Source organism: Pseudorasbora parva, chromosome 14, assembly GCF_024679245.1.
Source record: "Pseudorasbora parva isolate DD20220531a chromosome 14, ASM2467924v1, whole genome shotgun sequence".
NCBI lineage: Eukaryota > Metazoa > Chordata > Actinopteri > Cypriniformes > Gobionidae > Pseudorasbora > Pseudorasbora parva.
The window spans coordinates 35,053,303-35,080,856 of record NC_090185.1 but is presented as its reverse complement, the minus strand read 5'-3'; the positions used below and the strand labels follow the sequence as shown (position 1 = coordinate 35,080,856).

At 36.8% G+C, this 27,554-nt stretch overlaps 1 protein-coding gene across 4 annotated transcripts in view; it reads left to right on the top strand.

Annotated features, from left to right (window-relative positions):
- The window catches only part of LOC137040563 (E3 ubiquitin-protein ligase RNF123), a 200,603-nt gene that overhangs the window by 13,385 nt on the left and 159,664 nt on the right, over positions 1 to 27,554 (top strand). For all 4 annotated transcript variants that reach the window (XM_067416310.1, XM_067416308.1, XM_067416307.1 and 1 more), the window contains exons 11-23: positions 1,088 to 1,202; positions 2,266 to 2,370; positions 2,453 to 2,578; positions 5,229 to 5,321; positions 5,857 to 5,930; positions 6,512 to 6,629; positions 6,785 to 6,884; positions 6,974 to 7,035; positions 7,716 to 7,787; positions 10,260 to 10,380; positions 11,060 to 11,161; positions 20,685 to 20,785; positions 21,536 to 21,728. In XM_067416310.1, coding sequence (XP_067272411.1) covers positions 1,088 to 1,202; positions 2,266 to 2,370; positions 2,453 to 2,578; positions 5,229 to 5,321; positions 5,857 to 5,930; positions 6,512 to 6,629; positions 6,785 to 6,884; positions 6,974 to 7,035; positions 7,716 to 7,787; positions 10,260 to 10,380; positions 11,060 to 11,161; positions 20,685 to 20,785; positions 21,536 to 21,728 — 1,382 coding nt within the window. The remainder of the gene's footprint in view (positions 1 to 1,087; positions 1,203 to 2,265; positions 2,371 to 2,452; positions 2,579 to 5,228; positions 5,322 to 5,856; positions 5,931 to 6,511; positions 6,630 to 6,784; positions 6,885 to 6,973; positions 7,036 to 7,715; positions 7,788 to 10,259; positions 10,381 to 11,059; positions 11,162 to 20,684; positions 20,786 to 21,535; positions 21,729 to 27,554) is intronic.

Below are 27,554 nucleotides of genomic sequence, written 5' to 3'. Positions count from 1 at the left end.
CTCGATATTTAATGAGTTTATTCTCGAGATTGTATCTCGACTTTTTTTCTAGAAATTTAATCTCGCATTATAATGACTTTAATCTCAAGATGCTTTTTTTTTTTTTTTTTTTTTTGCTTGGCCCTAATCCTCTTCCGTAGTTCCCCCCCTTAAGAATAATTTAAAAAAAATCTCTTTATCCAAGCATACACATTATATATCTCTTTTTCTATATATTGTAATCATTATAATTTTTTATATAGATTTTATTTAAAGCTTTGAAGTTATTTTAACAAACACAAAAGCAAAAAAAAAAGTGAACAACATAGGACAACCAAGGCCACACATTTACACACAACATATGTGTGTAATATATATATATATATATATATATATATATATATATATATATATATATATATATATATATATATATATATATATATATATATATATATATATATATATATATATATATATATATATATATATATATATATATATATTTAAAGCAACATTGATGATCATTGATGTTTTCAGCATTGATGATCATAATCATAAATGTTTCTTGAGGATCAAATTATTATATTAGATTGATTTATGAAGGATATGGATAACTGGTGCTGGAGTAATGATGCTAAAAATTCAGCTTTGACCACAGGAATAAATAACATTTTGAAATGTATTAAAATAGACAATTATTTTAAATTGCAATAATATTTTTTATTCTATTTTTTATTAAATAAATGCAGGCTTCGGTGAGCTTCTTTCAAAAACATATAAAATATTTAAATGTTTACAAACTTACTTGTCATAATTTGATATATACCTGAATGTTTAGCATCATCACTCCAGTCTTCAGTGCCACATGATCCTTTCAGAATTCATTCTTAATATGCTGATTTGCTGTTCAAGAAACATTTATTATTATTATCAATCATAAAAACTGTTGTGCTAATTAATATTTTTGTATTTTTATTTGAAATATAATATAGTTTTTGAAACTTTTGAACAGTAGTGCATATATAATTAATGTTTTTCAAGTAGAATAAAGAAATATGTGAGCGAGGTGAGAACCCACACATTCCTTAACCTACCTCTTCTTCACGTACCCTGTGGAAGGTTACCTTCCTCTACAAAGCCCACCAACCACTGACCTCATCAAAGCCACCAGGCTTCTGGGATACCTCAAGACAGTTCTGTCCACCTCCATTGACACACAGGTACCAGAGGCCTCATACTCACTGTTGAGTGGGTTTCTTCAAAATACAAGACAATGCATGCATTCAAGTGATGTGTCATTATTTAAAAAAGACCCATTATTGTTTTTTTTTAACATTTTCATCTTGGTGTGTAACGTTGCTGTTTTACCATATAAAAGGTCTGAAAAATTACAAAGCACAAAGTCCCTCTTAAGGGAGTTATTCTCTTTATCAGTAATGGTGGCATCAGCACCAGATCTAGTAGCACTGGGCGGTCGAGGGATTTTTAATCATAAAGGTAATTAAAAAATATTATTATTAATTTGTATTAATAAGTGCAGTAACATCATGTTTATTTCTGGAAATACACATTTGACCATAAAGCACTGAGCTTGTGTTGAGGTGCAGATAAAATGAACTTTTATTATCTATTAGTAACATGTAAACCTAACTTTAAATTTTTTTTTGGACATAACATTTAAATCAGATAATATTTAGAAATATTAAATATTAAAGTGCTGTAAAAAGTATGAACACCATGCGAGCGTTTGAAAAATGTGCTTGAGTTTCACTCTCAAAAAGTTGTATGAACCCTGAAATTAATAATTGACTATTTCTGCCACAATACCATGGTTACAGTTAGCATTACTGCATTAAATCCATGGTGAATTCTATAACTTGTTCGTTAATGGAACAATGTTTCTCCTGGTTTTCACGTCAGCAGTTTAATCTGATATCTGTGGTTTATAACAGAGAATTCTGTGCTGAATTTGGATGCTTCACATTTGATCTCGCAGCCATGTTATTAATACTACTGTGAATTAAAACGCTTTGTCACTTGATCTCCCAGCACTGTGTCGCATTGAGGTCAGCCAGCGAGCACTGTCCAATATTGGTCTGAGATTGGTCTGAGCTAATAAACTTAGCGAATACAATTCCATACAAAATGCAATACAATTTCCTTTAGTTTGCTATTTAATGCCAGCTCTTATCAGTTGGGTAGTGTAGTGGAGGTACCACTAAAACCTCAAAATTAAGTCATACGGGCAAAACATTTGGTTGTAATGTTTTTTTCTTTTGTCAGGAGGAAAAGTTTGTTGAAAGAGACACTGGGGCCTGGCAGATTCAAGGAGATCCCACCATCCTAGTCACCCTTGCACATATATTTAACCACTTTGCACCTCTCATGGTAAGTCACTCTCAGTTTCAGTAAAATCTTTGTCATTGTGCCTTAAGCCACGTAACTTATTGGTAATCTGTGCGTTTGGTAGTGTAAAGTGTACTTGGTGGAGGATGTGCTGATGAATTTCCTGTTGAGTATACTGGAAGGAGGAGGATCTGTCGACGAGCATCCACTTATACACCAGCTGCTGGACCTTTTCTGGCTTCTCATGGAGGTACACACATAAAGTTCAATTTATTGTAATTTGTTTTGTTTGGTTCAATAAAAAAAAAAAAACTGGTGCAATTGCTCTGTATGTGCCGTTCATGTGAAAAAATCTGCGTTTACACTTGGCATTAACATGCGATCATCTTGATCCGATCAAGCATGTTTACATTTGTCCACATTAAGTGGCCTCTGTATCTGGATAACAGATAGCTTAAAACAACTTTAACTTTAGATTCTTTGGCAGTGCACACAGCACAGAAATGTGTAATTTATTCAACAAAAGTAATGTTACAATCAATCAGAAATAGAGTACTAATCTACTTAAAATTTCCCCAAATTAATCTTGTATGATGAAAAGATTCATTATTCTGATGCATTTCATGATTAAAGGAGCGTGCAAGCATTTATATTGTGTGTGATAGCAGTAAAAAAAAAAAAAAAATTAGATTAGAAAAAATTAATTAGATTTAAACAAGGGTATAGGCTATACAAACAACAGGTTAAAAAAGTGTTACACATTAAAGGTCCCATGGCATGACATTTTTATTTTATGAGGTTTTTCAACATTAATATGAGGTCCCCTAGCCTGAATATTGTCCTCAATTTGCTAGAAATTTTGATCAGTGTAAACCGAGTTCTTGTTGTCTTTCTCTGCCTTTGAGAAAATGAGAGCCCAGACGAGCTGATCTCAAATTCTCCTGTTATGACGTTATATCACGAAAGGTTTCCTCCTCTTCCCCTGCTTTAGAGAATTGGAAAAGAATGGATTAAGTTTATCAGTTGCGATGTCAGCGGCACAGGCTTTACCATATGGTTTGGACAGTACCACCACAAACATTGAGTAACAGTGTTCTTTAATGCCTGATCTGTGATCAGGGATTTCTGATATGTAGCTAATCATTCAAGTTCACACAGACTTTCTTTCTAAATCGTTTAATACTGTCAGTCCCGCTGCTGTCCGTCTTGATGCATCAGCCAGTTACTAAAATGATCAACTTCACTTCATTTTTTTTTTAGTAGCATGAAACAAATCTGTTATTTAAATGATTAAACTACAGAGAGCGATCAAAGAACAGTCTTTATAATGTTCGGATCTGTCAATCACACGTATGCAGTGCACTTGCCCAAACGGCCGTTTGAATGACGCTGCTCTAGTAATTATGCTCAACAGAAGCTCTTACTGTATTCATGTCGTGTGTTTGCTTTAAGCTGTGGTTAAAGCATTTTGTGAGAGAAATAACGTTGCAAATTTCAAATGTTTTTACTGATGTCTCAGCAGACATGCACCTTGAAACAGAGTTTTCAAGCCAGAGGGCTAATATCAGTATAGAAAAAATGCCTTTTATTTCTAAATGATGACATTTTTTTATGTAAAAACCACACTAGCAATATAAGTACACCTCAGGAAACATTATAAAATAATAAAAGAATCCATGGCATGGGCCCTTTAAACAATGTCCCATTGCTTTCACTCACTTTACTTTCTAATGCGCTCTCCAGTCTTAGATCAAATTAAGTTTAAATGAAGGAATACTTCCAGAGTTTAGCATAAAAAATAACTGGGTTGATCATATAAACAAAAGTCACATCATCTGGTTATGGGTTTTTGTGTGCAATGACTATATTGACAGAAATGGGAGATTTATAAACATGCTGTAACTATAAAAAAGCGAAGTGTATTCTGATTATTCCTCTGGCAAAGCACCATGCAGCTCTTCATTAAGATTGCATAAATGTGATTGTATTGCTTCATTCAGATAATGCTGCGCAGTTCAAACTAAAAATTACACATTATGTTATCATGTAAGTATAAAAATAAACCTTTTTTTTAACATTGGTGTTTATTGTTCAGAGTTCAGATAAGTTCAGATAAGTTTAATTTCTTGTCAAAACTGCATCTGTCCATTATTTTCAGACAGCCATGCGGAGAGAGTGGGCAGGGATTTATATGACATCGCCCTCTGAATGCAGATACAATGGCTGGATTGCGTTTACATAACACTGAGATCCGATCACAATACAATCCTTGACTGCCTCGGGATCAGGAGTTAGGACACGCTGATCGTATAACTAACAGGACATTCTGATCAGAAAAACGTGTACACTTGTCTTTTTAATGTGTATGTGGACAACATCCTGATACAGGTTGCATGTTAATGCCAAGTGTAAACGCAGCCTAAGTTTGAACACTGCCATCCGAATCTTGTGCTCACCAAACAAGCAGAACAAAAAACCCTAAAAAAGTGTGTTTTGCTCTGTTTCTAAACAAACTGTGAGATATGACATGGATCAAAGACATCTAAAGAAATCAAAAACTGGACATGATGTTACAAGATGAGACGCTAAAAAGGACAGAATGCTCTAGCATACCTGTTTTTTTCTCATCAGTCGCAATGTTGCCCATTAAAGTTCTGTACTGGCAACAGATCTGTCTTCTTGCAACAGATCTTCATTTATGTGTGTAATAGAGGAATTCAGCCACTATTTTGACCCCTTTAAACGTTTTAGAAGCTTTTCTCAAGCTGTGGGAGCTTAGCTGTGAAAGCTAAGCAAACCATAAGCATTTCCTATGAATGACATTTGTGAACTATGTTGGATGTTACAATGCATTTTATTCCTCTAACTTCTGAAATTGTCTTCTTTTTCTCCTCTTGAAGGACTACGAGGTGAACGAGTGTCTGAAACAGCTGATGATGTCACTGCTGAGAGCGTATCGTTTCTCTCCCATCATCCCTGATCTGGGCTTTCAGGTGAGAAGCTGAATAATTTTTCTCTCATGCAAATCCTTTAGCTGTTGTAATGTCATTATCAGCATTAGCAGGTGTGTCGGTTTGTTAATATGGTGGTGTGTTATTTGAGCTGAGAATGATAGAGCTGCTGAGAGGAAGAAAAACATTATTTTCAAAAGGCCTCTATCTTATGGCCTAAAGGAGCATGCTGGGAATTCATACTTCAAAGCATGTCCACGTTTAACGTCTGCTTTTGTGTCTAATCAGAGCCAGAGAGGTGTTGAGGTCCTCTTTGCCCATTGATGTTCATGTTCAATTATCAGCAGGGACATGGGCTGTGTGCATGTCCCTCTTGAAATAAATCTCTTGTTAAAATTAAAATCACTGAGGCACTTGGTTTCAAGCTTGCTGTAATTTGTCTGATGTCCACGGTTGTGAATGGGAATTGGCAATATGTTGATCCAAATGATTATTGTGGCAGCCAATGCTTAACAGATTGAAGCGCTGCAAGTAATGCTGTCTTCACTGAAATGTTTTTTTTTTCTCTGCCCTCTAGATTCATTACCTTCGTCTGACCACAGCGATACTCCGTCATGAGAAATCCAGGAAGTATCTGCTCAGCAACGTTTTATATCCTCTTTAATTATAACTTGGCAGGCTTTCATAAAACACTTTAAACTACCAGAAAATTACAAAATGAGACGGGTGGGTGGGGGGTGTCAATGAATAAGAAATGTAATCATAGTTATAATATAGAAAATAATTTCTGAGATCAGTATTACTGAGATCATATCGATGATGGATAGATCGGTTGGATAGATACAGTTGATGTTTCATTCACGTTAAATTCTACAGGTACATATTATACAAGTTTGACAACCAGAAAGTGTTCACAAACTTTATTATCTTTATTGTTATTTTGAGCATATGTCTATTTTTTGTATTTCAAATCTAGCAAATGATCAAAGTCAAAGATTATTTATAAAGATTATTTTTTTAAAACAGCAAGTGTTAATCAAAGTGCTGTACATTGATATTGTAGCATCATGTGTATTGTGTGTGTGTGTAGTGTATATATACAATATACAACATTTGTCATATGAATATTCTTATTCATTTACCAACAGTTTCTTTGGTGCAGAAGAAGAATGAATAAGTTAGAGGAATTTAGCTCAGAGATTTTAATAGGTTTTGGTCCTTGACAGTATCACGTTTGATGTGCTTCGGTCTGTGGTCTTCTTCTACATCAAGACCCCTCTGAGAGTAAAGGAGGCAGGGCTAGAAGAACTCATCCCAACCACCTGGTGGCCAACACGGTTCGACAAAGAGGTCTGAAACACCTGTAGAGATGATGATGATGATTTATTAATCCCTATATAATATAAGATTTACAAAAAGTGTTTCCTGAAATGATCTTGTCAAACAAGCCCTGGTTTAAGTGACAGATGAATAATTCTCAGCTGTCTCTCCTGACGTGTGTTCAGGGCAAAGATGAGAGAGACACGCGCGAGGAGACGGCCGAGGAGAGGCTGAGGCGCCGAGCGTACGAGCGTGGCTGTCACAGACTGAAAAAGAGGATTGAGGGTATGTCACTCACACTCACTCACACAACATCAAATCTACAGCCCTATCTATCAATGTAACACTGTGTCTGTTTGTGTTTGTGTGTTTAGTTGTGGAGGAGCTGCAGGTTCAGATCCTGAGGTTAATGCTGAACAACAAAGACAAGGGGACGGTATGTTGGTGCATGTTTTCTATGTCTTGTTTTGTGAGGAATAGGACTAAAAAACAAGCAGAATATGCAGTTCTCCTAAACGATATATAACAGGGGTTTTCAAACTGCAAAAACTGCAAAAGCAACATCCTAACCGTTTAATTTATAAATGTTTCTTTCCTTTCTTGCCATACATTCCAGATTTGTATATGTCTGCTTTGTGTCTTTTGATTGAGTTTTTCTCACTATATTCCTCTTTATCTCACTCACTAGGAATGTAAGGTTTTGTTCTTAACGCAGTTCATAAGCTTACATACGTTTATTGTGAAAGTTGCTTATTCAAATAATTTTTAATTGAAGATGTTCATCATGTTTATACATCCAACATTAAGCAGAGCCAATTTAAGTTAGAAAACAATATGTTGTATTTATGTCACACTTACTATTTATCCAACAGTTTAAATGTTTTTTCATACATATAAATATATAGATGGATTTTAGGTAGGGAGTCCCTCATAAAAGGTTCATCATATTTGGGGGTCCTTGGAATAATAAAGCTTGAAAACCTCTGATATATAATTTCCTTAATATGGTGCAGTGTGGAGATATGATGCCAAATATGTTACAGACCTTAAAGTTGTTTCTGTACCAACCTCTGTGCCATGTTTACATGTTTTCCTAACGGGTCCCTCTTTTCACAGGGAGAAGCATCTCGATACATTTTCCTGAACAAGTTCCGCAAGTTCCTTCAAGAGAACGCCAGTAATAGAGGGGTAGGACACAGGACACAGGATATGCTGACCTTACATTTACATGCATTCTTTATCCAAATAGTATCTAGATAGTCTTCGAGGAAATTTAAGGAATATGTTACTTATTGTGTACACTGTAAAAAAATATTGTTGGTTTAACTTAAAAAAGTAAGTAACCTGGTTGCATTAAAATTTTGAGTTTATTGAAATTAAAATTTTGAGTTGATACAATGAAAGGAATTGGTTTATATAAATAGAAACTCAAAATATTATTGTATTTGAACCACATAAAATTTTTGATAAATAATAAAAATAGCACAATTTGGCTGCGCCATCACAAATAACACACAATTACCCAATATGCTTACAAAATCTTTTAATAATATTTGAATAAAGGTTGTCGATTCTCAAAAATGTTCATTGTACTAACTCAAATTTTTAATTTCAATGAACTGAAAATTTTAAGGCAACCAGGTAAATTATTTTTAAAATATTTTTTTACAGTGTATTGATGACTGGAATGACTGGATGTTGTGCTGGCCTAAAAGAGATAAATGTGAACGGTTGAAGAATTTATTGTTCAATATTCTCAGATTGTTCTTTTTGGCATTGAATTTGATGATCATCACTAATACTTTACAGTAGAAAGTGTATATGGCCATTTTCTGTTACATGATTATTGTCGTTTGGGTTATTTAAAGGGTTAGTTCACCCAAAAATGAAATTGATGTCATTAATGACTCACCCTAATGTTGTAACACCCGTAAGACCTCCGTTCATCATCGGAACACAGCACACTGTACTGTCCGTGTCCAGAAAGGGAATAAAAACATCATCACAATATGTGACATCAGTTGGTTAATTAGAATCTCTTGAAGCATCAAAAATACATTTTGATCCAAAAATAACAAAAACGACGACTTCAAATAAAGATTCAAACGGTTATGAATCAGCGTATTGATTCATGATTCGGATCGCATGTCAAACTGCCAAACTTCTGATGAAATCACACTGTCGATCCGAATCATGAATCGTTTCACTGATTCACAACCATTTGAATCTTTATTTGAGGATTGAAAACAAACAGGGAAGAGAAGACAATGCAGAAAAGCGTAGTTTTTGTGATATTCGTTTCTAGGGGAGTGTTTCCCAACCTTTTTTCAGTCATGGCACCCTTCGAAAATGTTCAACATTTTGTGGCACCCCCTCGCATAAATTACGCTATGTTCAATAATTTTATTAAATAAAAACAAATAACTTAAATACAAGCAGCAGCACAATTAAATACTATTGAACAAAGATACTAATAAAATAAACAATGCTTTTCAGGTTTTTCAGGTAGGTCTAACATTAGTTTTTAGGTAGAGAAATTAAATAAAGTAATCAAATGTAAAATAACTGCATATTTAACTGTTTAATTAAAAAATTTATCCTAATTATACTTACACACGCTATTCAATCAAGAGCAGTGAGTGATGTCCTTATCTTTTGTTTGACAGACAGCAGTAAAGGCCCCTTTAAGGCCTAATGCAGGGATATGTGTCGTCTTTCTCGACTTTATAAAGTTCTCTTAAGGCATATACAGACTATGTCTGCTTGGATACTCATCAAGATGGACATGTTGACATCCTTGTTGTGTGAGTTTGTCCGTTCAAGTGCAAGACTTGAGAAATAACTCAATATTTGCGCGCTGTTAGACTTGTGCGCGCCTTGGGACGAGTGCACCGAGAAAGATCTTCTCACAGCACGTCTCATTCGCATCTTCTGGCGAATATACCCGGGTGATGATGACAGCGGAAATGACCGGTCATCAGATGTGAGATGAACCACGATGCAAGTGCATGCCAACACCTTTTACACGGCACCCCTGCTCACGTCAGGCGGCACCCTGATTGGGAAATGCTGCTCTAGGACTAAATAAAAAATATCTTAAACTGTGTTCCGAAGATGAGCGGGTGTCTTACGGGTGTGGAACGACATTAGAGCTGCGCGCTCCATCACTGCATGTGCTGTGAGTTTAATCTGTGTTTTTTCACTAATCCTACACCAGAACTTCCTGTAAATGGTTTGAAAGTCCGAACTATACAGAAAATGCTTTCACAAAAGAAACGAACCAAACCTTTGTTCAATTTGGTCCGGACCGAGACTACCTCTTTTCGTCGGACCAAATTTCTTCTGTTAGGTCCGGACCATGGTCCGAGGGAGGTTTCACACCTGTAATTTTGGTTCCTACTAAACTGAAAAGTCCGAAAATCCGGACCAAACAAGGTAGGTGTGAACGCTTAGATACGCTGTCAGACTAAATATAAAATATCTTAAACTGTGTTCCGATGATGAACGGGGGTCTTATGGGTGTGGAACAACATTAGGGTGACTCATTAATGACATCAATTTCATTTTTGGGTGAACTAACCCTTTAAGTTATTTCCCATTAATCAGGATTTGATGTTCGCTTAATGCAATGTGACGTTATGTGTGCGTTTGTGTGTTCAGAACCCCACAGTGTTGTGTCCTCCTGAATACATGGTGTGTTTCTTACACCGCCTCATCACAGCCATTAGGAGCTACTGGGATGAAGGGAAGAGAAAAAGCCCTGGATCCATCAATAGTGAAGGTAGAGGTCTTCATTATGAAATCAGCACAGTTGTAGCACCAATATAAGTTTGACTTTATGCCCCAAAATACATGTATTCAAATAAATTATGTGTTAATTGCTTTTTAATGTATTTCTGAATGGTTTTAGAAAATTATTATTATAATTTAAACCTTTAAAATGTATTTGTTAATTGAAATAAAGCTGAAATAGACTAACTGAAATAAATTTAAGCTGAGGCACTTAAAAAATTTTTTGTAGCAACTAAAACTGAAGTCATTTTAATAAAATATTTTGTATAAAAAGATTTAAAGATGAAAAATGAACATATACAAATAAAATGTAATTTAAAATAATAATACAAATAGAATAATATATAAATAACAATAAAATAACACTCTTTTTTATTTTGTCAGTTACCCATGTGTGTTTCCATTAGACGCCAAGGTGCCCCTTATTTTTAGACATTATTTAGCCCAAAACATTTTCTTTTAATTTTTTTTTTTTTTTTTAAATATAACCATTAAAATAATGAACATCAAAAATATATTTCTTCATTGAAATAAAAGAAATTACAAATATTAGTTTTTAAACCAAATGAAATCTAGAAATGGTGTCTTTGCAACTGACTGAAAATAAGTTTACTAGCACTAAAATTAAATGGAATATCATGTCATTGACCCATTTTTGTTTCCGTCAGATGCCTATGTGCCTCCTCAGCTGTTTTACAATGGGAAAGTGGATTACTTCGACCTTCAGCGTCTGGGAGGACTTCTCTCGCATTTGAAGAAAACACTCAAAGGTTGGTTAAACTACAAGTAAAGTGTGTTTCAGAGTTTGGTCCCATAATTACTCAAAGTGCATCTGAACTAGACACCACCAGAGGGAGCACAAGGTTAATTTGTTTTGAGTGTCTTATACTGACAACACTAGTTTAAAACCTTAAAGCATCCCTGTATCTGGTTTGGCAAAGACAGTATTACTTTTGTTTTCCTTGTTCTTTTTTTTTTTTTTTTACAAACTCACTTTAATGAGCACAGGCGTAATTAGTTTTCTTTTTAATTCTAGAGTCTAAATGAGACATGCAATCTCATATTAATGTGACTATTATGTTTGTTTTGTTTGGTAACTTTTGAAATTTTCATATTGATCTTTTCATAGCTGCCGACAAAATGGTTCAGATCGATCAACCTTCCAAATTAGTTTTAAATTGAGACCAAATACATCCTGCAGGGTGTTTTCCTTTTTTAGTTTCCGACTTTGTTATTAACCTCAAAAACGTTGGTGGTCATTACTTTGATTTGCGGCATCATTAAAATTTCTGAAGTGATGGGATAAGATGGATGCTGGCGGCACTTAGAACTGGAGACTGGGATGCAGATGGATATTGATTTCCCTCAAGGCAGTGGCACATGCCGCAAAAATATTGATGAACAGCAGGGAACATGCCAAGAAACAGTGAGAGAGAAGGACAGTGGCTAAAGGAAGTGGTTGAGAGCTGTTCCTTTTATGTAATATGTTTTTTTGTGGTTTGCATTAGATTATTTTATTTGCCTTTGGTGTTTGTCAGGAATTTGCCTGGATTGCTGCATTTCTGTGGAAAATGACAAATTTGCATGTGGCCCAAAAAAACAAATTTTAACACCCAAAAAGTTTCACACACCATTTTAAGTTAAGCCTCATTTTCTACCACAGGCACTTTCTCCAGGAACTGGGGACTTGGGAACTGGGGTGGTACTCGGTGTGTTTTTGACCGCAGGGACTAGGGTCTAAATTTTCCCCTCAAAAAGTCCCTGCTTATGAGGCAGTACTTTTAAAATATTCAGGAAATTTTGGGGGGTGAGCCTTGGGTGTGTTCATTTTATTTCAAGCACTATTTTTAAAAGTCTGTTGCAGTGCATGTAGTAAGAGTTGTTTGCTATTCGACTCAACAATGGAGTTTAAAAAATACGACCAACAATGAGGTTCAGGCATTATTAAGCTTATTTACGGAGGATTAAATCCAGCACGAATTAGAAAGTCACGTGCAGTCACCGGATTAATCTTCAGTGTACTTGAGACAGTGTTGAAAAAGTTGCTGGGACAAATTGTTCTGGGTAATTTCATTTGAAATTGGGCTTTATTAACATTGCAATTTTTTGTTTTGTTTTGCCTCAACAATAGTGTGTAGGTTTTGTTTCTTAACTGCATACTTAATTTTTTTTTTTTTTTACTTTTCCCTGTGACGAGGTTAGTTGTTAGTTGACGAGGTTATGGGAAAAAGGAGGCAGGAACTGTTTCACACACTTTAATCCATAGAATAAATAAACAACAAAACAAAAGTAAATTAAAAAGGGCACTCCCTCACGGATGACTGCTGCGCATACATAATAAAACATAAACAAATATAATGTAAAGTCCAGGCCTGGTCCTCTCTTGTCCTTCAATGTTGTTGCTCCTCCTTTTGTGCTTCTGAAGCTCCTCCGTGAGAAACCCGAGACTGGCGCGCAGGTGGAGCTCATTAGCCATCACGCCACTGGCCTTGCCCCCTTCTCACGTCCCCCTGCGTCCCCCTGTTTGCCACAGCCAGTTTGTAAGTTCAGATTTACCTTACTTTCTGATCCAGTTCCCCATACTATACTTATAAATAAAAGTGAAAACATTGCCAAAATAGTAAAAGAATTGGCTAAAGCTGGGCTTACATGGTGCGTTTTTTTTTTCTGTCGTACGAGCTCGCAGACGATTTGTTTCTCTCAGAAGAAATTGCGTGGACATTGTGGATGCTTGTATGGTAGCGGCCTGCAGCGTGTGAGAGGAAATACGAGACAAGCTGTGCACGTTAATGGCACCTTTCTGCCCCATGATAATTTCGGCCCGATTTTTCACCAGTGTTGGTGAAATAGGCTGTCCCTTATTCCCAAATCATGCACAAACACATCATATACTACAGCGGTTCTACATTGAATTATTACACAGATAAAATAAAATTCTACACAGTTATATTTTACTATAACTGTTTTGTAGCCACCAATGTGGATCGGGCTAAATTAATCACTGCGGTACGTCTGGTCTTTGTAACAATAACAACATAAGTGACAAAGAAAATTATATTTCTCAATTGCACAAATAATTTATTAGAACATTGGAAAAATATAATTAAGAAAATCCAGTTATTTAACTATTGCAATTACAACAGGAAACACACTTTTTGAGGTGTATAATCTCCACCTCCAATATTGCTAAAAGACAATGAACACAATTCTACACAAAATATGACAGTATCAGTTATCAGAACTTAAATACACACTAGACATAAATGTGCCAAAAATAGCCTAGGCCTATATACAATCAGATATATAAAAAATGCAACAAGAGCAGATTGCAACAATAATATTAAATATTAAGATTAATATAGGCTTCAAAATAAATATTGAATAAATATTCTGAATAGCACAAATCATTCATCACACAATATGCATCTGTCATTACACGCTGTATTAATCTAAGGCCACATTTACAGTGCATGGTTCAAGTGACCAACATCATGGTTTTTCCTCCCATGTAGTACAGATCGGATATGACATGTGAATGTGTAAGCAGCAAAAAAACCCAACAACGTATGGATTCCGATATTCTCAGATCGGTTTCAGGCCTCACTCATATGTGGAAATGAATAAATCTGAAATATGAATCGAATTCGTCCATTTGCGCCTGCCATAAGCGGACAGATCAGATAGACCTATTCCCCTGTCCGAGTCGTCTGTAACTGAAAAAGGGACTTTTGAAACATATTGCGGTACAGATATATCTATAACAAATTAAAAATCTGTGGTTAACAAGCAGAGTATTATTATTGGTTGTTTTGTAAAGGCGATCTGGCGCAGAAATGTGTTTATTTTGATATCAAACTGATTGCTCGTTGTCGCTGTTGTCAGTGACAGCGGCTCATGCACAGATGTGTGCTTCAGTCCCGTTGTGGAGACTGTCTTGCTGCATCCCAATTTGCCTACACTACATCCTAAAAGTATGTACTCTTTTTGTGAAGAAAAAGTATATACTTTTGAGTGTGTAGCAGAAAAGTATGCAAACTTCAGTACATACTACTTTGCCATCTTTAATGGACTCTGTCGCTTAGTTACGACTATCCCGTCACCGTGTAACTGCCCTGTTAATCAGTGTCAGATTCGTCACAGTTCAAATCCTCCACATTCAGTTTAATCTCCTACCGCATGGGAGAGAAATGTAGCCGCACGTTGATCTGCCATTTGTGGGTCTTTAATGCAGACTATCCTTATGTGTTTGCAGTTAAAATATAATGATGCATTTAAAAGTTTATGGCCAAACGTGTCATTACAAAAGTTCACAATGCTGATGCAGGTGAAATATAATGTGGACAACACTGAATAAATCTATTTTTGTCAGGTTAAATATTGATAGTTGGTCACTCAAACCCCTTTATCTAAACTTCTCTACTGAACCGTCGGACTCGCACTTCCGTCATGTTTGTAGTTTTTTAATGCTTTTTATCCGCTTATACTAATTCTATTTTCAAATACTATTTAGTATGGATAGTATGCGAATTGGGACATAGGGTCTATTCCAGGGCTATTCAAATCTTACCCTGGAGGGCCAATAAGGTGCAGAGTTTAGCTCCAGCCCTGATCAAACGCACTCACCTCTGATTTTCTAATGATCCTGAAGACATTGACTAGCATGTTCAGGTGTGTTTGATCACGGCTGGAGCTCAACTCTGCACCACATTTGCCCTCCAGGGTAAGATTTGAATAGCCCTGCTTTATTCGTATCCAGAACAAAATAAAATGCACTCAAAAATGTCCTTGCCCTTGATATACCGTCACTAATGAACGCATTTGATTGTAATGAGTAAAAAAACGCCTCGGTTACGTATGTAACCCTCGTTCCCTTAAGGAGGGAACGGAGATGTACGTCGGACTAACCGACGAATTGGGATCCCTTCTAGGAGCCCCTATTAGCTTCGAGATATAGAAAACGGGCCAATGAACATTGGCATGCACGCTTTGCATATCGCACCCCGCCCCGCTGCGCGGGTATATTTTATGTTTGTTTTTCACTGAGGAGCCGAACCCGTGGCTCAAACTGCAGTGATGGTACAGCAACTGTGGCGACGGGACGTACGTCTCCATTCCCTACTTCAGGGAACGAGGGTTATATACGTAACCAAGACGTTCCCTTTCAGTTGGTCACGTTCGATGTACGTCAGACTGACCGATGAATTGGGATCCCTATGGAAAACGCCACAGTTATTACCACTTCCAGCGCCCTGCAGGAGTCCCTCAGACCCCGTCTCAAAGGGCGGGGGAATTTCCTGCAGGGAGAGTCACACTGCCATCCCACAAGACCCAATCAGTGGACTATTGGATAACGCTGGGAAAGCGTGCCCCTGGAGGCCGCTGCGAAAGCCACACTCCCCCGAAGGGATAACATGTGGAAATTACACGTATGGACTGGCCGTGGGCAGTACAACATACAGGAGTCCCAGGGGTGTCCCCGGCCCTGTTGGGCGGGGGACAGTCACCGCACTGAGATGGCAGAGCGGGCTCTGCCAAGGGAAAGACACGGGCTCGCTGTAGGGAGCCGTACCGTGGAGAATACACATATGGGACTGCCGTGGGGGTCACTACATATGGAACCCATCCTAACACAAGTTCCACAATGCATACGAGTGTTAGACCTGGCGTCAGGCGCTCCGCCACGTCTGACTGCCGCGGGTTGCGGAGGACTCAACAGGGTTCGCCATACTGGGAAACTCAACTGCAGCATATAAGCACATGTATCTGTTCTATGAGGAAGGGAGTGGCGCAGCAAGCCGACACTAGAACGGGCACTTCAGTGCTAGTCACCGTCACCGTTTCCCGAAGGTAGGCGAGTCAACGTCACCGTTTCCCGAAGGTAGGCGAGTCTCGACCTAAGCACCGAGATAGTCATGTTCCCGCAGTGAGAACAGAAGCTATCCACAAACGCCGGCTCAGCGTGCTCTAAGCCCAGGCACGTGATACAGCGCTTGTGACCGTCAGGGGGCTACAAGGAACGACCGCATCCAGAAACGCACGGGTGGAAAGACATCCTGAAAAGGACGTCACGTCACCCGTGTAGCTCTTTTTGTGAGGAAAATTTGCTCTTTTAGTGCTGAAGCACCCAGGGATCGACCGCGGCAGAATAACAGGTTTTGTGTGCAGCCTGTTTCTGCTCTCACCAGAAAAGGAACACGCCCACCAAACCAACTGTGTGTGGTTTGTGTGTGTAGTGCAATTTGCTCAGTTTCTCAGTTCGCTGTGAAAACAGCAGCTCTCTCAGCAGCAGTGAGATCGCGGTCGCGCTGTTGTGTGCCGTCTGGCCAACACGAGCAATTTCCCCCGGCACCCGCTTTCTCTCTCTGTCGCTAGATAGAAGGCAGTCAGATGCTTCATCAACACCGCTCGGCTCCGAAGTGAATGACAACAGTGCGTGGCGATCGCTTCCGCTTTATACCCGTGCAGTGGGGCGGGGTGCGATATGCAAAGCATGCACACTAATGTTCATTGGCCCGTTTTCTATATCTCGAAGCTGATAGAGGCTCCCAGAAGTGATCCCAATTTGTCGGTCAGTCCGATGTACGTCGAACGTGACCAACTGAAAGGGATCTCATTTAAAAAAAAAAAAACTCAAAAATGAGGGCGGTTTTGAACCCAAAGCTCTGACTGTTTAACAAAAGTTAACAGGCTACCAATTTGCCAATGAAATGATTTGCCAATTAAATGATACCTTTTCACACAGTGAAATGATAGATAACAAAAAAAAATGCTTCTCAATTTAAATCAGTTTTTTTGTTAAATAGCTTATTATGAATTGGGGCAGATGTAATCTGGTGAACAGAACAGATGATACACAAATTATGAATCATCTTTGTATTCACCCATTGTGGCTAAGATAGAAGGCGTCTTCAACATTTATGTTTAAATTACGGCAGTTTCCATTGATGGAGAGAGGCGAGGCACGTCTTGTCATGTGTCGCAACTATGCTGTGCCAAAGTTTGAATTTCATTAATTCTCACTCTGTCTTTCCATTTATTTTGTCTCCTTAAACACACATCTTCTCCAGGCATTTCCAATTCTCTGCCCTTGTTTGATTAAAAGCTGATAATTACTTTGTTCCTCTTCCTGCGCCATTTCCCCGCTGATTCTGCAGAAACATTTCCTTCTCCCTCTGGCGCCTGATTGAACTCTTTTGGGGCTTTGAGGAAACAATCAAAGAGTAAAACAAGACATTGGAATGAATAGTGGTACACACTTGTTGTGTCTGTGTTTTTCACAGTGACAGTTTTGAATCAGCTGCTGTTAGTTTTAATTTGTGTACAAAATTTGAACCTTGTCATCTGCACTGTATCTTGACAAAATTGATTTATGTTTAGCAGCTGCTGAGGGCTTTTCCTCTTTGACATATTTTACATAATTAGTTTTTAATTGTTGATTTTGGCCATCAAACCATCAAACAAAGTGTTATGCAGCCAACTCCACCATCTGCTCTTTATCTTTTTCAGCTCAGTATATGTTTAAATTATTCAGTAATGATTCATTATTTTTGGCTTATCAGTTGTTCTGATAAGTGCTGCAGGAATGAGTCCTTAAACCGACAAACAAATTTTGAACCTCTGGTTTCATCGTTCCAAAGTCGCTGAATGGGTTTAAAGTGATTTGAAAGGGGTTTCGGTTAAAAGGGGTTGTTGTACAAAAAAGGCATCAGTAAATCTTAGTGTTTTTTTTGTCCATTTTTTTCTTTCTTTCTTCAAAGTTGGTTGATAACAAGTGGCTAAATGGGACCACAGAGGTTGTTGGGAACATTAAGGGCCATATATTAACGATCTAAGCGCATGGTCTGAAGAGCATGGCGCAGGTGAACTAGGATGTGTCCAAATCCACTTTTGCTAGTTTAACAACAGGAAAAATGGTCGGTAAAAGGGTTGTCCTTATTCTCTTAATGAGTCATGGGCGTGTTTTGTGCGTAACGAGTCTTATTTTCTTTTATCTTATTATCATATAACAATCATTATATTTACTGTTTGGATCTACATTTTCAGTAATTAAAATACACCTGTTTTCACTCTTAAAAAATGCCTAGAAAAATATTATAATAAATGGAAATAACATGCTGAGGGATTGTTCTGTGTAGACAAAATTTCATTTGGAAGTCTAAAGCAACCAAGTCTGACTTTCTAAAGAAAAAAAAAAAAAAACCTGCACTATTGTTCAGCAGACCCATGGACGAACAGATGGGCACGAGCCGAACAGATAAACAAATCTACTCACTAGTCTACTTTTATTTAGTCCACTTATTGCATTTATATAACTTTCCAACTCCAGATGTTAAATGAAAATTTAAAGAGTTTGGATTTAGGTTTCAAAATGCAGAAAGTGTGTTAATTTCTGAAAATTATCACTATGAACTAAAAGTTTAAGAATCAAACTTTTGCAGGTCACATACAGTATCTTTTTTTCTGTAATAAAACCATTGGAAACCCCCTGTTGCTGTGTTGTTGACCAGGCTGATGCAAATGTATGGGTTGACAGAATTTGACAACAAATCATCAATGCAGCGCTTTGTTGCCTATTTGTAGAGTTTGACGAGGTGTGCCACTTTTTGGATGATAAGATGGCCAAAAAATCATTTTTTTCTCAGGCTAGTAAGTAACTACCTAAAGCATCAACAACCCCAGAACACCTTTACCTTTACCATCAACATAATTTTCATCAATATCATCATCATCATCATCTGAGCTGTATAATGATTGTGCTTATTGATTGCATAATATTGATTTAGGTCCAGCATAAAAGTAATCTCTGTCAGTAATGATCATAATAATAAAAAAATTAAATAAAAATACCATTAGCCAATTTGACATTTCTGCAGCACATTTTTATTGAACTACACATAAGCTTTTTCAACTTTTAACCCCAACCTTCTCTGACCAACATCAATTTGAGGCAAAACCAAGGTGCTCTTTCTCTAAATCTCTCCATACCGTCTTCTAATTGCTCCATCACGGTCGTAGCAAATCCAGATATTTTTACCTACAGCAAGCAAGTGGCAGCCGAATTCAGACCCGAGTCAGTTTATTTCCCTCACCGGGTGATTTTGGCATTTTTGCCAGGTTGCTTACAGAGAATCGTGACTAACTACTTGAGTGACTCAAATTTACGTCTTCTGGCAAGTGTACTTTCTGTTCCCAGTTTTTGGGGGTGCAATATCCATCTAATTTATAGATTTGAGCCTTTAGATGTTTATGGAATCTGAGATTTATCAACATCAATTGACAGACAGCCAGAGGTCATTCCCACAGGTGTAATAAAGAAGGAAGCTATATCAGCCTGACACCAAATTAATGAAACCGCATCTCTCGGGTCATCCACCCTGTCAGACTTCATCATCTACTTGGTCTTAATTTATGATTCAGTTAGAGGTGTCGTACAATAAATTATTAGATTTACTTATCAGATGGTTTAGTGGTCTCAATTGCATAATCATGTCCATCTTATTGAACCATCAACCTTCCAGTTTGTAGACAACCTACATGAACCACTGAGCCACTGCCGCCGCAAACGTAGAATTGATTATAAAATTATTAAAAAATATAAACAATTATTTTTAATGTAATTATTTATATTAAAATTAAATCTCATCTTTATATTAATACATTTATTTTATTTATTTTTTATTTTTTTGTAAAATGTGCTCAAAGTGGTGAGCATTCAATTAATCTTTTATTGGAAATTTTATTTTTGAAGGTATAGCGGGTCAATTCAGTGCTTAACTTGTATCTTACAATGCTTATTAAAACCATGTCCATATACTTAACTCCTTCACTCCCTTAACTCTCAAGGCTGATATTTACCCTTTTTTCTCTCTTTCTCCTCTTCCTTACATTTCTCTTTGTCTCCTGTGAATTACTCCCAAACTGCTTTAACCGCCCCATTTTTCTCACAATTACGCTTCTATTGGACAGCCAGCCTTGAATAACCTTGAAATGGCAGACCTTTGGAGTAAAGTGTAGCACATATCTCTCCTTAAGCAGTTCTTATAAGCCCTCTGACGTCTTCAAGCGAAGATTTTTTATTACTTAGCTGTCCAGAAGAAGACAAATGTGTATTAATAAATAATAGACTGGTGTGTTCATAAAAAGTTGTGAGCTTGTCGTCCTCTGAGATGAGCTATTGAGCGTTGAAATCCGAGTCGCACATTCCCAAAAGCCTCTTTTTGGTGTATTTCCACAAACAAATTTTTACTAAGCTGTTAATAAACTAGATTGTTTGAACATTTTGTTATATTTTAGATGACTTAGCCGCAAAGGCCAATATCATCATAGACCCGGCAGAGATCCAGGCCACCTCTATGGATGACTTGGATGAAGACGAGGAAACTGGAGCTGCTCAGGTGCATTATATCTACCAATAATTTTTTTAAGAGAGATATTTTGACATGTAAAATAATTTTATGTAATTGTGAGAAAGATGACTATAAAAGCATTTTGAATAAATACTGTGATTTTAAGCTCAATCAAAGCATTTGTGGCATTATATTTGATTACCAAAAATAAGATAATTTTGACCATTTAAAATAAGGGGTAATAAAATCTGGGTTATAGTGAGGCAATTAAAGTGGAAGTGAATGTTGCCAATCCTATTCTGTTTTCTGTTTTCTGTGACGGCTCGAACAACAACATACAAAGTGTGACAAATATAATCTCTGCTACTGATTATGTGCTTGATTTAATTTTAAAAGCGTCTAATGGAAGTTTGCATATAATTTTGCAGTACATTTTTTAGCCATATACTGAAAGCAACAATGGATAATTCACCTCAGATCTTTAAGGAATCTTATTACATCACATGGTTAGGACACAGTGTAAATGTTTACGGTGTAAACACAACTTTTAACAGAATAATTAACATGAATAGCTTTTGTAAAATTATAATCCTTCCAAAATTGGCCCCATTTACTTCCCTTGTAAGTGGCTCACCGTAACCTTAATTTGTTACTTTAACTGAATCCCATTGGGGGCATCTATTGTAGAACATTTTGTTGATTCATGGTGTGTTGTTGAGGTGGTCTACTTTTCGTGATTAGGACATTACCCTGAATATTGAAGACAAATGGTATTGTGTGTGTGTGTGGGAACTACAGAGACCATCTGGCGCTGTTGCCATGGGTGGCGCTTTGGCCCGACCCAGTTGGTTGAGTTCGCCGACGCTGGGCCGAGCAAACCGCTTCCTCAGCACCGCCGCCGTCAGCCTCATGACCCCTCGACGACCTCTTGCCCCTCCTGAGAAGGTCAAAGTCCGCACCCTCGCCGTAGAGCAGAGAACTGAAGAAGACAGTGAGTCCATCAGAAAACTTTATTTCACTTGTCAAAGCATAATTGGAGCTACAATAATGCTGTGTGTTAATACTGTTGTGTGTCAAATCTCAAATCAGGGAGAAAATGTTGCTGTTGATTATATACTTGTATACTTTTTAACTATTTTATATTATTACAGTTTACATAGATGTATATGTATATATATATATATATATATATATATATATATATATATATATATATATATATATATATATATATATATATATATATATGTATGGAGTATATACATATATATATACTCACCTGAAGGATTATTAGGAACACCATGCTAATACTGTTTGACCCCCTTTCTCCTTCAGAACTGCCTTAATTCTATGTGGCATTAACAAGGTACTGAAAGCATTCTTTAGAAATGTTGGCTCATATTGATAGATTTGTGCGATGCACATCCATGGCACAAAGCTGGGTTGAGATATGGTGACTACATATTTAATGCAGTGTCATGTTCAAGAAACCAATTTTGAAATGATTCAAGCTTTGTGGCATGGTGCATTATCCTGCTGGAATAGCCATCAGAGGATGGGTACATGGTGGTCATAAAGGGATTGACATTGTCAGAAACAATGCTCAGGTAGGCTCTGGCATTTAAACAATGCCCAATTGGCACTAAGGGGCCTAAAGCGTGCCAAGAAAACATCCCCCACACCATTACACCACCACCAGCAGCCTGCACAGTGGCATGATGGATCCATGCTCTCATTCTGTTTACGCCAAATTCTGACTTTATCACCTGAATGTCTCAACAGAAATCGAGACACATCAGACCAGGCAACATTTTTCCAGTCTTCAACTGTCCAATTTTGGTGAGCTTGTGCAAATTGTAGCCTCTTTTTCCTATTTGTAGTGGAGATAAGTGGTACCCAGTGGGATCTTCTGCTGTTGTAGCCCATCCGCCTCAAGGTTGTGCGTGTTGTGGCTTCAAAATGCTTTGCTGCATACCTCAGTTGTAACGAGTGGTTATTTCAGTCAAAGTTGCTCTTCTATCAGCTTGAATCAGTCAGTCCATTCTCCTCTGACCTCTAGCATCAACAAAGCATTTTCGCCCACAGGACTGCCGCATACTGGATGTTTTTCCCTTTTCACACCATTCTTTGTAAACCCTAGAAATGGTTGTGCTTGAAATCCCAGTAACTGAGCAGATTGTGAAATACTCAGACCGGCCCGTCTGTGCCAACAACCATGCCACGCTCAAAATTGCTTAAATCACCTTTCTTTCCCATTCTGACATTCAGTTTGGAGTTCAGGAGATTGTCTTGACCAGGACCACAATACCTAAATACAACCCTAAATACACAACTGCCATGTGATTGGTTGTTTAGATAATTGCATTAATGAGAAATTGAACAGGTGTTCCTAATAATCCCTTAGGTGAGTGTATATATACCATACAAGCCATATTTTCTATCCCCATACTCTTCCCCTACCCCTATACCTACCCATTATAGGAAACTGCACATTTTTACTTTCTCAAAAAAACAAAACAAAAAAAACTACACAGACCTCATTATGTATGATTTATAAGCCCTTTGAAAAATGGGGACATGGTGAAATGTCCTCATAAATCACCCTCTTTTTGTCATACCCATGCCATTATACACATTTGTGTCAACACACACGTACAACACACACTCTCTCTCTCAGGAGCCTCTGTTACAGGTGGCTTAAGCATGAGTCTAAACATGACAATGATCTTTTTTTTTTTTTTTTTTTTTTTTTTTATTAGAGAAAAAAAAATTATAGCAAATTAACAAATTACAGTAGCTTATACAATGCAAGTGATCATAGACATACATACATGTATAGTGGGTAGAAAAACCAAACCATAACAAATAGAGAGGAGAACCAACAAAGAAAACAAAAAAACAAAAACAATACAATAACAAACAGAGAGGAAAACCATCAAAAAAAAAAAAAAAAAAAAAAAACAACAACAACAACAACAACTGAATATAAATATAGTGATGTATGCAGGTATATTTGGTAAGTTTAGGCAATGGAGTATTAAGGGATAAGGGTAATTTGAGATGCTTATAGTAATAGTAACACATTTATACTTGAGGTAGTAATCATAACAAAAAATAATAAATAATAACTGTAGTAGTAACAGTAATAGTAGCAGTAATGGCAGTAATGGTGGTAGTAGTAATAGTTAAAAGTATCAGTAGTAGTGACAGTAGTAATTGTAATTATCGTAATAGTAGTATTGATTGTAAGTAATAGTAATAATAGTAGTGATAGTAATAGTAGCTAATAGTAATAGTAGTAGTGATAGTAGCTATTAGTGATAGCATTAGCTATAATATATATGATAATAATAACAGTAATAATAATAATAGATGTAATGTTAGGATTAGACATTCAAAGTAATATAAATCATGATATTGATGGAACGATAAACCAGGCAATCCAGTTATTGTGGAGGGACACTATGGTCTATGTCCGGGAGCCGCTCCAGCGCCGTCAGTGACCACCACCCACAGACCCCCCCCGGACACAGTCACCCTCATCTGATCCACCTGGGACCCTCCCTCCCGCCAGCGACACACTCCTCAAATGATCCTCTATGCTCTGTTGAGTCCTTGATCAAATACACTGGGGCACCCTAACAGGCACCTCCAAACCAGGCTCCCCTAGTCTGGATGTGGCCTGATAAAACAAAAAATACATTTTTGTTGCCCAGCCCAGTTCTTTTTAATTTTTTTTAATCTGTAGTATGGACCCTGGTGTGCACCGGTTAGCTCCCCAGCCAGAGACACCACATCCAGCCCAGATATTGGTAGATGTTTTTTATTTACATGAGAGGAGTGATTTGAGGTTGAGGTGGCAAAGGGAGAGGATCCCAAGCACCGAGTCTGTGATGATGAACCCGCCAGCAGGACATGTCAGCCGTGCCCACCAACAGCACCAGAGCAGCACCCCGACCCAGACCATTTATATTTAATAAATTCAAGTAGGCTACCCAGAATGTATACATAATGTTTCTGAAATGTGATTCATGACGGAAGAGATGAATATTCAAATTCCTACTACCACCATCACCAACAACAAAAAGTATAGTTAATATGCAGCTTTACATATATAATAATTTTAAGTGTATACTAGCTTATAAATCCTTGCAGAAGTATAATACATTGTAATGTAATATAACAAGTATAATTTAATTTTCGTGTGATTATTAATCCATTTAAAATACCATAAATCTTAATTGAGGCATCAACTCATCAGCTAATTTTAATCAATATGTAACGATGAGAGTAGTGGATTGAAAGCTGTATTAAATTTGTGCAATTGATTTTTAGTTGCTGATGTTTGTTTCTCTTTAATAACATGGTCTCTTAGTAGATGAAGCCATTGTTTAATTGATATTTGGTATTTATTTTTCCAATTGAGAAGTATTGTTTTCTTGGCGATAGCTAGAGATAGGAGTAGAGGTTTTTTATGTTCCAAAGGGAGGTTAATTTCAGATGTGTCACCTAGAAGACATAAGAGTGGAAGTGTGTTGAAAGTACTTTTAAAGAGATCTGATAGTTTATTAGTGACATCTATCCAGAACTGATTAACCGGTGGGCATAGCCAGAGTGCATGAAGGTAAGTGTCTGGTGTATTTAAACTGCAGTTAGTACATTTATCAGAAGTTGTCAGCCCCATTTTAAACATGTTATGCTGTGTTATGTGTGTTCTGTGTATAATTTTATACTGAATTAACTGGATGTTTGTGTTTGTACTTAATATAAAAGTATTTCTGCAAACTGTTTTCCAAAATTCATCATTTGTGGTGATATTGAGATCTTTTTCCCATTGTTTAACTGGTGCTGCAATTGCTTTAGTATCTATAGACAATATTAGAGTGTATAATTTACTAAGTGTTTTTACTGAATTACTAATTTTGGTGATATGTTTAAGAATTGGGGGAGGTTGTGCGATATCTTGGTTTCCAACTGTGGTTTTAATAGAATTCCTAATTTGAAGGTAGTAGTAATAATGTTCTTTTCCCAAGGTAAATTTCTGACTTAATTCTGTAAATGTAGTGAATGTGTTCCCAGTAAACAGGTGATGTAGATGTGTGATACCTTTCTCTTTCCATTTAATATTGTTTAGTGGAGTTTTGTTTATAGTGAAATCCGGGTTGTGCCATATAGGTGAGTTGATGTGTGGTGTCAGCTCATGTTGTGTCAGTGTATTAATTTGCCACCAAGCAGTGAGAGTTGGTTTAATCGTTATGTTTTTAAAAAGGTTGTTCTGTTTGATTTTTTTTGTGATAAATGGAAGATCAGATATTGTTATTTCTTTGCATTCTGCTTGTTCTAACGCTAGCCATGGGTTTTGGGAGCTGTCACCTGTGATCCATTTGCAAAAGTATTGAAGTTTGGATGCTAAGTAATAATTTTGAAAATTTGGTGCAGCTAGACCGCCTTGGTCTTTATTTTTTTGTAGTGTTTGTAAGCTTATTTTAGGTTTCCTGTTTTTCCAATAGAATTTGTTAATTATTTGGTTTAATGATGTAAACCATTTCTTAGTTGGTTGTACCGGAGTCATATTGAATAAATAAAGGAGTTTGGGTAGAATACACATTTTAACTGTTGCAATACGACCAATGATGGAAAGTGGTAGGTTCATCCATCGAGTTAAATCATCTTCTATTGTTTTCAGTAGTGTGATAAAATTGAGATTGAACAAGTCAGAGAGGTTCTGGGATATGTTTATTCCTAAGTATGTAATATTATTAATTTTGAATGGTGTGTTCTGTATACTTCTGTCTTGTGGTTGTATATTCAGTGGTAAAATTGTTGATTTGGTCCAGTTTATGGAGTAGTCTGATATGGCAGAATATTCGTCGATGAGTTTAATTATTTCTTTAAGTGATGTTTCTGGATTTTGTACAAATAATAGGATGTCGTCTGCATACAGTGAAATTTTATGATTAGTTTTACCTGATAAAACTCCAGAAATGTTTTCATTTTGTCTTATTGCAGCAGCAAGAGGTTCTATAAATAAGGCGAAAAGTAATGGTGATAATGGGCATCCTTGGCGAGTGCCTCGCTGGAGTTGAAATGGTGATGATATTATGCCATTAGTTAAAACAGATGCTAGTGGAGTATTATAGAGTGTTTTAATCCAATGAATGAAGCAGTCTCCAAATCCAAATCTTTTAAGTGTCATATGAAGGAAGTACCAATTAACTTTATCAAATGCCTTCTCTGCGTCTAGAGATATGATTATGGTCTTTTTTTTGTTTTTATTGCATAGGTCCATGATGTTGAATAGTCTTCTGGTATTGTTTGATGACTGGCGTCCTTTGATAAAACCTGTTTGGTCTGGATGGATGAGAGATGAAATTACTGATTCGAGTCGTGTTGCCAGAGTTTTACTAATAATTTTTAAATCAGTATTTAAAAGAGATAATGGGCGATAACTAGTGCATAATGTTGGGTCTTTATTTGGTTTAAGCAGGACTGATATTAGTGCTGAATTCATATGAGGTGGGATAGAAGAAGTTTTTTTTAATTTCTGCCGTCATTCGCATGAATAATGGTGATATGGTTGTCCAAAAATGTTTGTAATATTCTGGTGGGTATCCATCTAAACCTGGGGCTTTATTGTTTGATAGAGAGTCCAGAGCTTGTTTATATTCAATTTCTGAAATAGAATCTTCTAATGAATCTCTTTGTGTTGTGGTCAGAGTGGGTAAAAATAAGTTGGAAAGAAACAATTTAGTGTCCATAATTTTCGGTTCTTTAGTATTACTGTATAAACATTTATAAAAAGTGCGAAAAGTATCAT